Source organism: Phodopus roborovskii, unplaced genomic scaffold (assembly GCF_943737965.1).
Source record: "Phodopus roborovskii unplaced genomic scaffold, PHOROB, whole genome shotgun sequence".
NCBI classification, from domain to species: domain Eukaryota; kingdom Metazoa; phylum Chordata; class Mammalia; order Rodentia; family Cricetidae; genus Phodopus; species Phodopus roborovskii.
In genome coordinates, this window is record NW_026125538.1 from 1,440,400 (window position 1) to 1,454,411 (window position 14,012).

General features: G+C 44.8%; 1 protein-coding gene and 1 non-coding gene across 2 annotated transcripts; one reads left to right on the forward strand and one right to left on the reverse strand.

Annotated features, from left to right (window-relative positions):
* Positions 1–320: 320 nt before the first annotated feature.
* Positions 321–422, reverse strand: LOC127216267 (U6 spliceosomal RNA). Its single transcript, XR_007834007.1, has one exon. It is a non-coding gene; the product is annotated as a U6 spliceosomal RNA (small nuclear RNA).
* Positions 423–4,929: 4,507 nt separating this feature from the next.
* Eddm3b (epididymal protein 3B) lies at positions 4,930–5,432 on the forward strand. The gene has a single exon (XM_051176875.1). The coding sequence runs from the start codon at positions 4,930–4,932 to the stop codon at positions 5,362–5,364; it is 435 nt and encodes a 144-aa protein (XP_051032832.1). The 3' UTR covers positions 5,365–5,432.
* The last annotated feature ends 8,580 nt before the right edge of the window (positions 5,433–14,012 follow it).

The following is a 14,012-nucleotide window of genomic DNA, read 5'->3' on the forward strand; positions in this document are numbered from 1 at the left end:
TGGTCAGAGACAGACACTCATCAGACCCACCACAACACAGAAACTTGGTCTGCTTTATTCCATGGGAAGTGACCCCACACAGACAAGACCTAGAACAAGAAGAGTCTTTGCTAAAAGCTCCATCTCTTCACATGGCGCGTGAGAGTGCTGCAGTATTTGGCTTTTTTGTTTGGTTTGGTTTTTCAAGACAAGATTTCTCTGTGTAGCTCTGGCTGTCCTGGAATTCACTCTGTAGACCAGGCTGGTCTCGAACTTAGAGCTCCACCTGCCTCTGCTTCCCACGTGCTAGGACTAAAGGTGTGTGCCACCACCACCCGGCTTTAAATATGGAGCGCTTCATGAATTTGTGTGCCATCATTGCACAGGGGCCATGCTAATCTTCTCTGTATCATTCCAATTTTTTCTTTCTTCTTTTTCTTTAATGTGGTGCCAGGATTCTAACCTAGAGCCTTGTGTATGATAGACAAACACTGTGCCACTGAGCTACATTCCCACCCCTTCTTGGGCATTATTGATGACTACAGGTGCCCAATGGGTGACTGGAAGGAGGGTAACAAGGTTGAAGTTTCTGGCTATGTGTGGTTTGTCATTCCTGAGTTTTCTGTAGTCAAATGGAATCCAAGGTCAACAGGTCTGATGATGAACAAACAGAGTGTAATGGGCTTTCCTCTTTCGGATCGTGTGTGTGTGTGTGTGTGTGTGTGTGTGTGTGTGTGTGTGTGTGTGTGTGTGTGTGTGTGCAGGTGCTCAGGAAGAGCTCAGAGGACAACTTTGGGAGTTGGTTATCTCTTCACCATGGATTCCATGGAATGAACTCAGGTTGTCAGGCTTTCGGGGCAAGCCTTTCTACCCACTGAGTCATCTCTGAGGTTCAGACAATGTGACTGGTCAACCAGAGAGAATAGCTGGCCAAAACACAGTTGGGCATTCTGGGCAGAAACTGCTTAATAATTCTTGCCTCCATTCCCTATATAATATTAGTGCTTCTTGTTTGCTTGCTTTGTTTTTGTTTTTCGAGACAGGGTTTCTCTGTATTGCTTTGGAGCCTGTCCTGGAACTAGCTCTGTAGACCAGGCTGGCCTCCAACTCACAGACATTTATCCACCTGCCTCTGCCTCTCGAGTGCTGGGATTAAAGGTGAGCGCCACCACCGCCTGGGTTAATATTAGTGCTTTTGCTAGCCCCCCCGCCCCCGAGACAGGTTAAAGATGTCAGGGTCTTTGCCTTACCAGCACACTTACACTGGTTAAAGCTCTTCTATGCATTCCACCATTACCTTTCTGTTTGGTTTGGTGTTTCGGTGGCCAGACCTCATGTATTGGGACCACAAGAGTAAAGCCTTGAGCTTACCACTCCAATAACACATGTTCCTTCCCACTTTGCACATTAATTAAAGATGTTGGCTGGTTACCAAAACAGATAAAGAGGTGTTGGAGAGGTGGGAAAATGGAGGAGTGAAGAGGTTTTCTTATTTTGTTTTGTTTTTGTTTGCTTGCTGGCCTTTGTTTGTTTGTTTGGGTTTGATTTTTTCTTTTTATGTTCTTTTTGGGTGAGCCGCTGGGGTGAGGGGAGGGTATGGGCATGACAGCTCCTACCTATAATCCCAGGTCTCAGAAGGTAAGGCCAGGAAGATTGACGCAAGGCCAGCCTGGGCTACATGAGTGAGTTCCAGGATGGCCTGTGCTATAGCATGAGGTCCTGTCTCAAGAATGATACAAAATATAGTAAGTTTTATTGTCTGGTTTTTTTCCATTTTGAAAATGATTTTATTATTCTGTTCTCATGAGTGTTTTGTCTGCATGTATTTATGTGTATCATGTGTGTACCTAGTGCCCACAGAGGTTAGAAGAGGGTGTTAGTTTTCCTGGGACTAGAATTACAGACAATGGTGCGCCATCATTTGGATGCTAGGAATTGAATCCCATTCCTCTACAACAGTTCTCACCCTGTGGGTCTTTACAGCCTTGGGGGTCGAATGGCTCTTTCACAGGGGTCACTGCAGCCCATCAGAAATCGCAGATATTATATTATGATTCATAACAGTGGCAAAAAATAGTTATGAAGCAGCAGTAAAAATAATTTTATGATGGGGGGGTTACCACAACATGAGTATTAAAGGGCCACAGCATTAAGAAAGTTGAAATTATTGCTCTACAGGATCAACAAGAGCCTTTAACCATTCTGCCATCTCTCCAGCTTTTGCCTGTTGTTTGCCAAACAACAGAGATATACACTTGTGAGGGCCAAATGTAGTCCCAAGTAAATGTGTATTATTGCTGTGGGCATGGCCAAATAAGGACCCTAAGGTCACTTATTTGATGAGCACTGATTGACTAGGTTACAGAAATGCGCGTGATCCTGGTATCGATGACAGGCATCGGTACAGCACTTTACTCTCACACACATTCTGAGAATTCTTAGAGCAGCTTGCTGAAGCTCTGTAATATGTGCTAAGAGAGATGCTTTGAAAGACTATGGCTTGGGTTGGGGAAGTAGGTCTGTAACAGAACATTCTCCCAGTGTGCTGGAGGTCCTAAGTGCAATTCCCAGAACCAAGAGAAAGAATTATTGCCCCCTCCTTCCCTCTCTCCCCCTCCCTCCCTCCTTCCCTCCCTCCCTCCCTTCCTTTTGTCACCTCTCAGCAGGTTCTTCCCTCTTCTCTATATCCATCAAGTCACTACTTGCATTTATGTCTTCAAAAGTTTGTGTAAATTTGTTAGAAAGGGCTCCGGACATCGTGCATATGATTGCCATTTTATTTTTCCTCAGATTTATCTCTAAGTTATCCAAACTCAGGGTGCTCCCAGTTTCTCCCTGAGTATTCTTGCCCTGTCTCTCGGATAGCTAGAGTATAAGAGGGTGTGAAGAATACAGTTCCAGCCAACCCCCCACCCCAGCCTATCAGAGCAGGATTCCCAGTTATTACAGCGATGTTTGACATGAGCTGGCATCTGCAGATAGGCGTTGGTGGATTTTCTTTTTCTTATGACAGAGTTTGGTTTTTGCACAAGCTGGCCTGAAACAACTGGGCCTCCTGCTTCAGCTTCCTACCTGGTAAGGTTACCAACACACACTACCACACCTGGCTTTGGAAATAAGTTCTGAATATAAATAGATGCATGCAGACATTCTCATGCCAAAGCAAACTGGGAAGAAACTCCACCAGGGCATCTGAGCCACCAGCAGCCCTTGCGTCACTGATGAAAGCACACCCCGTTATCTCCACACCACTTATCTACACGTCTCACTTTTGACTATGTTCTCTCACTTCTTGGTGGCATTGCCATAGTTCACATTCTTGCCAAATTCCCTTTAGAATATGGCCTAGCCATTCATGGACTCTCCCCAGAAAGCTTGTTGGGAAACAAGTTTCAGGGCCACATTTCTGGTAGTCTACCCATAGCCCCTCCCTGGGGTCACCTCTATCCAGCCTACGCTTTGAAATTCCTGTGTGCCTGGGCGCCCTTCTTTGATGTTTTCAGACCTTGCTTAAGGCTATTCTCAGGGTGAACCTACATGTTCCACTTGAGAAGATACAGGAACGGGCTCACAAAAAAAGATGTTCTTGTCCCTGCCCTCCAAGCCACCTCCCCCACAAACCTAGAGTGCTATTCTTCCTATTGCCATTCTCTTTTCTTCTGCTGTGTATTGCTTGGGCAGTCCAGAAAAGACAAGACTGCTTGCTCTCCAGATCCCCATATCTCTGTACCCACAACACCCAGCAACCCGGGCACTGACTAGGTGAGTTAATAGGGTTGAAAGGCCAGGAATCATAGGGCAGAGACTGGCTGACATTTTAGGGTTAAGGATGAAAATAAGATCTTAAATTCAGCTCAGCATTGCCCTCATAGCTGTGGCTCCCACCCTACTCCACCCTCATACAATCTACAAAAGTGTTTTTTGTTGGCTCTCAAAGGTCTATCAGGCCCTTATGAGGTCAGGGCTGTGAATAAGATGAAAGGTGCAATAGGCCCGGTAACACTCGTGTAAATGAGGGTGGACTCTCTTTAAGTGTAAGTCTTCCCATACACTGGTCTCTGGCTTCCATCCAGTCACCCCTGCAAAGCTGATTTTAGCATTGGTATTCGGTGAATTGAAACACGATTTCAAAACTTCTGTTCCCTTAGACGTATTCAACAAGTAGCTCTGGCAAATCATAGTGGTTTGGAATGAACACAGGGATATGGTTTCTGAGAAAAGATGTGAGAGTTTAGAAATAAATGGTGTTGCCTTTCCACTAAGTTTTGGGGAAATGCTATAAGGGAGTCAAGATAGGAGACACATCATGGTGCAATCAGCATGACATTCAACCTGGGCTACAACTGCAGGGAACCGAAGCCTTCCTGCTTGGCAAAATCTCCCGAGCAGTTACTCTGTTCCCCTCAATGGGGGAGTCTTTAGATCCTGAAGACAAGACAAGTCTTTTGGACAGATGAGCTGATGAGCCTTGAAGAATTGGCCAGAGCTGGTGAGAGAGCAATGCATCCTTCCATTGCACAGAAGTGAGGGCATGTAAGAGGAACTTGGAGTTTTCAAAATATATTCTGTCTTCTTTTTGCAATTTAATCTTGCTTCATGCAGTCTGCAATATATTTTTTAATTTGCTATTAATCTTACTGTCTAATGAAGGATATCTCTGGGAAATAAAATTATACAGGAATAAGAATTTAAATTATAAGCCATCAGTGGTGGTGCATGCCTTTAATCCCAGCACTTGGGAGGCAGGGGAAGGAGAATCTCTGTGAGTTTGAGGCCAGCCTGGTCTACAGAGCTCCACAGAAAAACCCTGTCTTGAAAAAAAACAAAAAAAGAAAGAAAGAAAAGAAAAGAAAAAAGACATTTAAAGTGCGTAGGGCTCAGCCTACAGATTAGTATGTCAACATGTTCTCCTTTCTTTCCTGTGCCCACTTAGGTGGATGTGGCGGCTCTATGGCGTCCTCTCTAAAGGCCTGGCATCTGCTTGTGTCCCTGCTGTACCTGCAGTGCAGCTTGCTTGCACAGAGTACTTCTAGGCGAGAGTTCATGGAACAACATCACCTGAGTTCACACAAAGAATTCAGTGCATACAGCTGTGATGCCCTCATGACAGACAAAGGTCTGAAACCCAAGATCTCACACTCATTTGTTTATATAGCATGGTACAAAGTTGAGCATATGTGCATCAGTGGCAACTGGAAATATCGATACAAAAATTCGTATGTTTGGGCCCAGACTCCCATTAAAGTGCTCACGTGCCAGTGGGAGAATTTCAAAAGTAAATATGCAGAGAGAAGGAGCTACAACTATGTTCAGTTTCACTGTAACGCAGATGGCTATGTCGACAGCATAGAGGACATGAAGCCTCTGGAGCCCATCTTCGCCTAGAAAGTCTCACTGGCTGGCAAGCTCTGGGAGAACCATTAGTTCTCAAATGTCAGCCTCTGCTTACAATAGCTGCTGCCACTTCACTTTGCAATTACACGTCAGTGTTTCCCAACCATGTTGATTCTCGGCATTATGATGATGTTTATGTTGTTCCCTGCCTAAAATAACACTCCTCCCTGGTCTACCTGCCTTCATTCACATTTTTTATGACTTGGCTCACATACCTTCTGTTGTTGGGGCAAAGTATCTGAGAGAAACCGTTCAGGAGATTTATTGGTCCTAGTCTCTGGGCTTTCAGTCTGCAATCTGCTGGTTCTGTTCTCCTTGGAGGCTGAGAAGTAGAAAGAGAAAGAGGGCGAAGGGAATGGGGACAAGATATGACAATTGTGGCTCCAGTGGCCTACCTCCTCCAACTGGACCCTCAGACCCACTCAGCTATGAACTCATCAATGGATTAATCCACTGCCAAAGTAAGTTACAGCTTTCATGACCCAGTCGTGGAGTAAGCCTTCAACACGGGAGCCTGTGGGAGGTCATTGGACAACCAAACCACACGGCATCTTCTCTTGACTCATCCAGGGTTCTCTCTCTGTCTGTCTCTCTCTCTCTCTCTCTCTCTCTCTCTCTCTCTCTCTCTCTCTCTCTCTCTTCTTTCTTTTTCTGATGTCATCATTTTATGCCTATCCAAACTGAATGACCTTCCTTTCTACAAATAAATTGTTATTCCACTGTGTGTCATACATATACATGTGTTGTGTATTGGTGTGAGCAGTGTAGTTACTTGTTATTTAAAGTATGACTAGATGTGAGTATCTTACACTTTGGCATTTTACGTATGCACCTACATGCATGTGGATATACCTATGTGCTAATAAGGTAAAGACAAGTCTTGACTTGGACAGTGATTGTAGTGTGGTGCAAGACTATCATTTATTACAGAAGTAATATTCTATAATATTCTAGGTATCAACTCCAGAAAATTTGTTATTACCAATTTGGCTGTATGTAGAATATATACTGGGTGCTTTGTATTCTCAAATAGGTCCCAGAGAAAGGAATTCCTTCTCACTGGGTCAGCAGTAAGAGCTGCAGCCTCTGGATCTCACACTACATAACCTTAGTTTTTTTCCTTTGACTTGCAAGACTTAGGTTTGCCATGACTTAGGTTTAGGTTTTTTAGAAGGAAAGAACTTTGGAGAACTTTAAGAGCAGAGAGCTTTTAGAGGAGAGTTGAGAGAGAACTGTTTTGGGAAGCCTCTATAAGATGTATTTATCATGTATACAGTGCTCTGCCTGTGCAGGCCAGAAGAAGGCACCAGATCTCCTTGCAGATGGTTGTAAGCCACCATGTGGTTGGTGGGAATTGAGCCCAGGACCTCTGGAAGAGCAGTCAGTGCTCTTAATCTCTGGGCCATCTCTCCAGCCCCTGGTTTATTTTCTTTTGGCCCTCAGATGAGAACTTTTAGCAAAGCCCCTAATCAGCCTGCTGTAAGCTGCTCTTTGAATGCGACCCCCCCCCCCCGCCACACACACACACACACACACACACACACACAGTAGTGGCATCTTTAGCTCTTCCCAAATGGGATATCAGGGAAGAAAGAAGGAAATAGATAAATAACAAATTGGGTCAAATAATATGGTAGGTCTCTGGTTCATAACGGGTGACCCAAGAAGTTTGTAGGGATTTTGTTTTGTTTTGGGTTTGTTTATTTGTTGTTGGTTTTTTTCCCTTTCTTATCCTTTGGCTTAGGATTTTAATTTTGACTTTGATAAAGCACACATGAAACATGTTCCAATCATTTGTTCTCCCTAGTTGTAGCAGATTTGTAACATAAAACAAACATTAGGGTGCTAGGGAAATGGCTCAGTAGAGAAAGGCACTCGATGCTCTTCCAGAGCACCAAAGCTCAGTTCTCAGCACCCACAAAAGGGGGTTTACAACCATCCATGACTCTAATTCTGGGGCATCTAATACCTTTGGACTCCAAGGGCATATGCACGTGTGTGCAGGTAACACATGCAGACACATACCTACACATAGTCAAAAAATAATAAAAATAAATCTTTAAAAAAAAGACGGATATTAGGTGGAGCCTTGCATGCAATCCATAGACACTGACTGATCAAAAATAATCTTTCGTGGGATGTTGTGCTGGCTAGTTTTATGTTCACTTGACACAAGCTAGAGTTGTCAGAGAAGAGGGAACCTCAAGTGAGAAAAAGCCTACATAAAATCAGGCCACACGCAAGCTTTTAGGTAATTTTCTTAATTAGTGATTGGATTGATGTGGGAGAGCCTAGTGCATTGTGGGTCAGGGCACTCCGGTGCTGATGGTCTTGGGTTCTGTAAGAGAACGAGTTGAGCAAGCCAGTAAGCAGCACCGCCCTTTGACCTCTGCATCAACTCCTGCCTCCAGGTTCCTGCCCCGTTTGAGGACCCGTCCTGATTTCTTTCAATAATGATGAAAAATGATGTGGAAGTATAAGCCAAATAAAGCCTTCCCTCCCCAAGTTGCTTTTGGACGCGGTGCTTCAACACAGCCATAGTAACCCTGACTAGGACAGAAGTCAACGTGGTTTAGCAGCGGATGTGGGGGTTTGGATGACCATGTCCCCACACGATCATGTATTTGAACATTTAGTCCCCAGTTGGTGGTACTACTTGGGGAGGCTGTGGAACCTTTAGACTGTGGAGCTTTGTAGGAGGAAGCACACAATTGGAGCAGTCTTCTGGAGCTTATAACCTCATCCAAATTCTAGCTCGATCTCTCTGCTTTCCCAATGTGGTTGAAGTTGTGGTCTCTCAGCTTCCTGTTCCAGCTACCTGCAGCCACGCTTCTCCACTTTTATGGGCTCTCTCTCTAGAATCACAGCCATAATAAACTCCTTCCTCTTTAAATTGCTTCTGACATGGTCTTTTATTGCAGCCACAGAAGAGTAACTAATCCAACAGGGAAGGGGTAGTGCCCACAGGCCTAGTGACCTGACTGGGCCCTGGAAACTGCCCCAAAGGTGGGAGGAGAGAAGTGACGACACAAAAATCGTCCTCTGGCTTCTGTATGCATCTTGTCACACCATGCACACACGGACACACACAATAATAATAATAAATTTTAATGATTCTTAACATTTTTATTGTATGTGTGTGAGGGTACCTGTGGCTGCCAGAAGGTGTTGAATTGCCAGAAGCCGGAGTCACTGGTGGTTGTGAGCCACTCAGTGTGGGTGATGGGAACCACACTCAGGTCTTGCCCCAAAACAGCAGGTTCTCTTAACCACTGACTCATCTCTCCAGTCCCATTAAAAAATAAAACAAACAAACAAACTTTTTCTTCCATCAACCACAGATGAACAGATAGCATTTACTTACTGATCCACTCATTAGAACATTTGTCTTTAGGACCTGGGGAGATGGGTTACTTGGTGAAGTTCCTGATGCCCAAGCATCCCTGGGACCTTGTGGTTTGGAATTCAAAGGGGATCCTAGGGCACATTTGCTAAGAGATCCATTAGAAGAGTTAGTTATTAATGCCATGGGCAGACACACAGATAGACAGCAGTATGGCTGGAGCACTGGGAAAAGTTCAAGCTCATGTGGCAAAGTGGGGATGCTTTCTTAGGGGCTCAGGGAAAGGAGAAGGTATCCTGTGGTCAGGGTGTCTCTGATTTCCTGATAAATGGCAGGGTACAGGCCAGCAGTCTTGCATGGACAGGAATAAACGGGTGTGAGGGATGGGAGGAGAAGGAACCCATCTGGTTGAGTTGTACCTATTATACTGGTACTTTCTGTCCTAGTTAGGGTTTCTATTGTTGTGGTGAACACCATGATTAAAAGCAAGTTGGGGAGGAAAGGGTTCATTTGACTTACACCTCCACATCACTGTCCATCACTGAAGGAAGTCAGGACAGGAACTCAAGCAGGGCTGGAACCTGGAGGAGGCAGGAGCTGATGCAGAGGCCATGGAGGGGTGCTGCTTACTGGCTTGCTCCCAATGGCTGGCTCAGCCTGCTTTCATATAGAACCCAGGACCATAGCCCAGGGATGGGACCACCTGCATCAATAACTAATTAAAAAAAATACCATACAGTCAGATCTTATGCAGGCTTTTTTTTTCCAATTAAGGTTTCATCCTTTTGGATAACTCTAGCTTGTGTCATGCTGTCATAAAAATCTCAGACACAGTGGGCAGCCATAGGCAACAACAAACTTCATTAAAAGGTAGGGAGGGCACAGAAAGAAAACCTCACTGAAGAACAGAGAGGGGCAGGCCCATTTCCCTCTGGAGGACTGGGGTTTTTAAGTGGTTTTGGTGACATTGGATGGATCGTCCTCCATCATGGTTGCCACAAATTAGAATCTCTTCGGGATTGTGGGTGGCATCTTTTGATAGCAGCTCAGGTAAACGGGAAAGCAGCTCTCACCTCCCCCTGGCTTGCTGGCTCATGCTTGCTGGCTCTGCTGGCCCGGCTGAGTTAATTCACCCTCTCACTACTTCACTGCTGCAGGAACCAGAACTTCCAAGCTTGCCTAGAGGGCTAGGGACCAGCTGCTCTCCCAGAACCTTCTGAACTTCCAGCACCAGACTGGGACTTGCGCGGCCTGTGGACTGTGCCTAGCCCTTTCCCATCCTCAGAGAGACACTGAATGTTGAGGACTGACTAACTACTGCGTTCTCAGTTCTCAGGTGTGATTTGGCTTTTGTTACTTTTGTTACTGGTGTGTGTGTGTCCCACACTTTCTCCTAATTTTTTCATTAGTCAGTTTAAACAAAGAAAGGAGAGTTTTGCAGCCCACAACCTCAGGAACATGTTGAGGGCCCACTTGAATGGTTCTGACCCAACCTGAACCAGTCATCTATCTGCAAGAAGTCCCAGCTTGTGGGAGAAAAGGCTGTCGGGGACTTTGCCTCAGATCAGAGAAATGAGGAAGAAGTTGGACACTTGTCATCTCTGCTATCTAGCAGTGGTCTGTCCCTTTTCCTTATCTGTCTGACAGGATCCGTCCAGCCCCTAGTCAGTCATATGGTTTGTGTCTTTTCTAGTTTTCTTTTCTTTTTGGTTGTTCTCATTTTTCCTTCTCTTTACCCCAAACTCTTTCCTTTCCTGGCACGTGGGGCCTTTATGATTCAACTTCCTGAGGGATGACACTGATCTACAGTATCTGAAGGCCTATCTTCAACTACATCTTCCTCACTATTTTTTTTTTTCTTTTTGCCGGGAACATTTCCCCTCCTTTAGGAACATACCCCTTTTCTACATCCTATCTAACAACCTAATACTAATCATTGATGCCACAGTGATTTCTGGCTGCCTGTTCTTTATTTTCCCCGGACAGATCCACAGTAACAAAGAGACTAGCCCACACTGAAGTCAGCTTAGGGTCCAAAAGAAAGCGCCACCAATGCAATGAAAGCCTACACAAGGTGAGCTGCTCACAGAAGTGGAAGAATAAACAAGCAGAGTAAGAAACACACATGCTTTTATCTTACTGCAAGAGAACCTTGTCCTTCCCTGCTGGCTGAACTCCAACCTCAGTATTCCATGGTTGCTTAGTTTGAAAAGAGCTGGGACAAAAGAAACGAAGGAAAGCAAGCATGGGCAAGCATCTCAAGATTGGAGAATACAGCAGAGCCTTTGTATAAACAGTAGTTTTACCAGGTAGGGGATAGCAAAAGATTTAAATTCCTTGTCATAAACAAAAGCTTTGCGATGTTTGACAAAAAGGCTAATATTTAATGTTCCTTACCTGCCGAGGACACTTGGTACTGAAGGAGAGACTGTATAAACACTTACCCTGGTTTTAAGGTGGGTTTCCTGCAGCGTAGTGATTTTTGTTGGCAATAGCTCTCAAGTCTTGGGAAGGCCTGGGGAAAGAGCCTTAACCGCCAGCTTAAAAGGAAGCAGTCACCTCAACACTCCTACAACCTGGACTCTGCTGGACTTGGAAGCACCTTCTCTGAAAGGAAGAAGTTTACTGAGCTAAAACAACAAAAATATAACCAACGATTTACCCCAGATGGGAAGAGTTCAGAGAGAAAGACAAGTTAACATGAGAATCCATGACAACAGGGTCTCCTCCAAAATTTTCTGTTTTTTCTTTTTCTTTTTTCTTTTTCTGTGTAACAGATCTGGTTGTCCTGGAACTTGCTTTGTAGACCAGGCTGGTCTCAAACTCACAGAGATCCGCCTGCCTCTGCCTCCTAAGTGCTGGGATTAAAAATGTGTGCCACCACTGCCTGGCATCCTCTAAAATCTTCTAACAGTCAGGAACCTCTAAGAACTTAAATGAAAACCCAGCCCCCCCCCACCAAATCAAAAGAACAAAATATGCTCAAAGAAGACACAAACTCCTGACTGAATTATTTTCTTTCCAAACACAATGTTTTTATTAATTATTCTGGAATTTCATGCAATTCACCATGTTCACACTCCCATTCCTTCCAGGCTCACCCTCCCACAATTGTGCTCCTCCCCAAAAGAAAAACCAAGTCCAATCTGTGTTGTCCATTGATTCATTGGAAAATGATCAAACTCCATAAAGTCAGCCCCGTAAAAAGAGTTTAGTGTTGCACCCCCCACCTCCAGTGTGTGTGCATGTATGGTGTGTGTATGCTAGTGTGTGTGTGTATGTGTGTGTGTGTATGTGTGGTATATGTATGCAAGTGTGTATGTATGTGTGTGTGTGCATGTGTGTGTGTGCGTGCATGTATGGTATATGTATGCTAGTGTGTGTGTTTGTGCGTGCATGTGTGGTGTATGTATGCAAGTGTGTATGTATGTGTGTGTGTGCATGTGTGGTGTGTGTATGCAAGTGTATATGTATGTATGTGTGTGCATGTGTGTGTGTGTGCACATATGCATGTGTGCAGAATCCATTAACTATGAAGAGCTACTCTTCAGTTTCTTTATCACAGTTTTTAAGGACTCTCTTCAACAGCTTCATGTCTGGATTGTTTCTCTTTGGTGGGAGTGGTAGGTTGTCACAGCAGCCTTCAATATCACTCATTCTCAGTTATGAGTGTGCAGTCATCAAGACCAATGCAAACCATGCCTCTCTATCCATAGATGCCAGCGGCAGCATGGGTCATAAACATCAACATGGTTTCTAACAGCAATACAAATTAAGGACATCAGTGTGGTTTCTGGTGGCAGCACAGATCATGAACATCAGCATGGTCTCTGGTTGTGGCAGTCTTCTGAGGAAACTATCCAGAAAACGAGCCATTCTGCATCTAGGATACCTTGTTGCTGCTCAGAATCAGGATCCTGTGGTTGAACAGTGCATCCAGGGGCAGGAACTGAGAAAGCTTCAGGCTGCTGTACACCACCCTGCCCTTGGCACTTGCCACCCTGACCACACAGTAACCCTGTGGCAGTAGTAGCAACAGTGCCATGCTGCAGGTCAGCCTGCTGGCCAAGCAGTGACATTGTGCTAGCAGGTAGCAACAGGAGGAGGCAAGTCCAAGCCTCCTGGCTACCTGAGGACTGGCTCTACTCAGCAAGGACATGCTCCTTCTTCCTGAGTGAATTCTAAGGGAACACAGATAATCTGAATGACATAAAGAAGTCAAATTTGGGATATAAAACTATAATTCAGTAAGAAGACAAAAATACTGAACAGAACCCAAACTGAAATGATTATGAAAAGAAAATACTAAGTAAGTCAAAGAAAGCTTCAAGGAGTGATGGGAGATGTCATTCTGTAAATATGTTTCTTTTATTGGTTAAAGAATAAATCCCTGTTGGCCAATAGGAAAGCAAGATAGGTGGGACTAGGAGACAAGGAGGATTCTAGGAGATGTAGTAGAGGAGATTCAAGATGTAGAGACTTGAGAGGAAGAGGTCCGGACCCTCTCTCCAGTAAGATAATACCACATGGAAACACTTAGATTGATAGAAATAGGTTAATATTTAAGACACGGCTAACCAATAAGAAACACTAGTAACCGGCCAACAGCTTTATATCTAATATAGTGTCTCTGTGTGTTATTTGGGGCTGACATGTCTCTGGGACCAGGCTGGCAGGAAATCTTTTTGTAACAAAGGGGATGAAAGACAGTTAGGGGAACATAGGCATGTTGCTGTCTTGATTGGGTTCATTTTCTCTGAATTAAAAAGCAGGGGTGGAAATTGCCATGCAACAGGTGAGAGCAGTGAATCAGATAGAGAAGACAGAGTCACAGGGTAAAGAAAGGCTTTTATTAGGGGCGAGGAAACACAGATGAGCACACACAACAGGCACAGAGAGGAAAGACCCACTGCAAAGAAGAGAGAGGATTTAGGAATCTCAAGATTCAGTCTCTCCTGAGAGACTAGGGCCTTTAAGGGTCTGGAGAGCCCTTCCTTCCCTAACTTAGGACTTGGTCAGTTTGAATAAAGACAGGGTAGCTGATAGGCATGCAACTTTGGGGGCAACATGTCCTGGTTGGCCCTTCTCAGGGCAAGTCCCTCCATGGGGGGCCCTGCTGGTGGGAGAAAGCCTTCCAGGCCTTTGTTTTAGGCTTGTCAGACTTTTGTCTCACATCAGCAGGGTGAGGAAGAAATCGGCCATCTTTGAAGTTCACCATCTTTATTATCTGGCCATGGCCCCTCTCCTTCTCTGTCTGCCTAGCAGGGAATCTAACTCATAGTCCCTCAAGTAGACA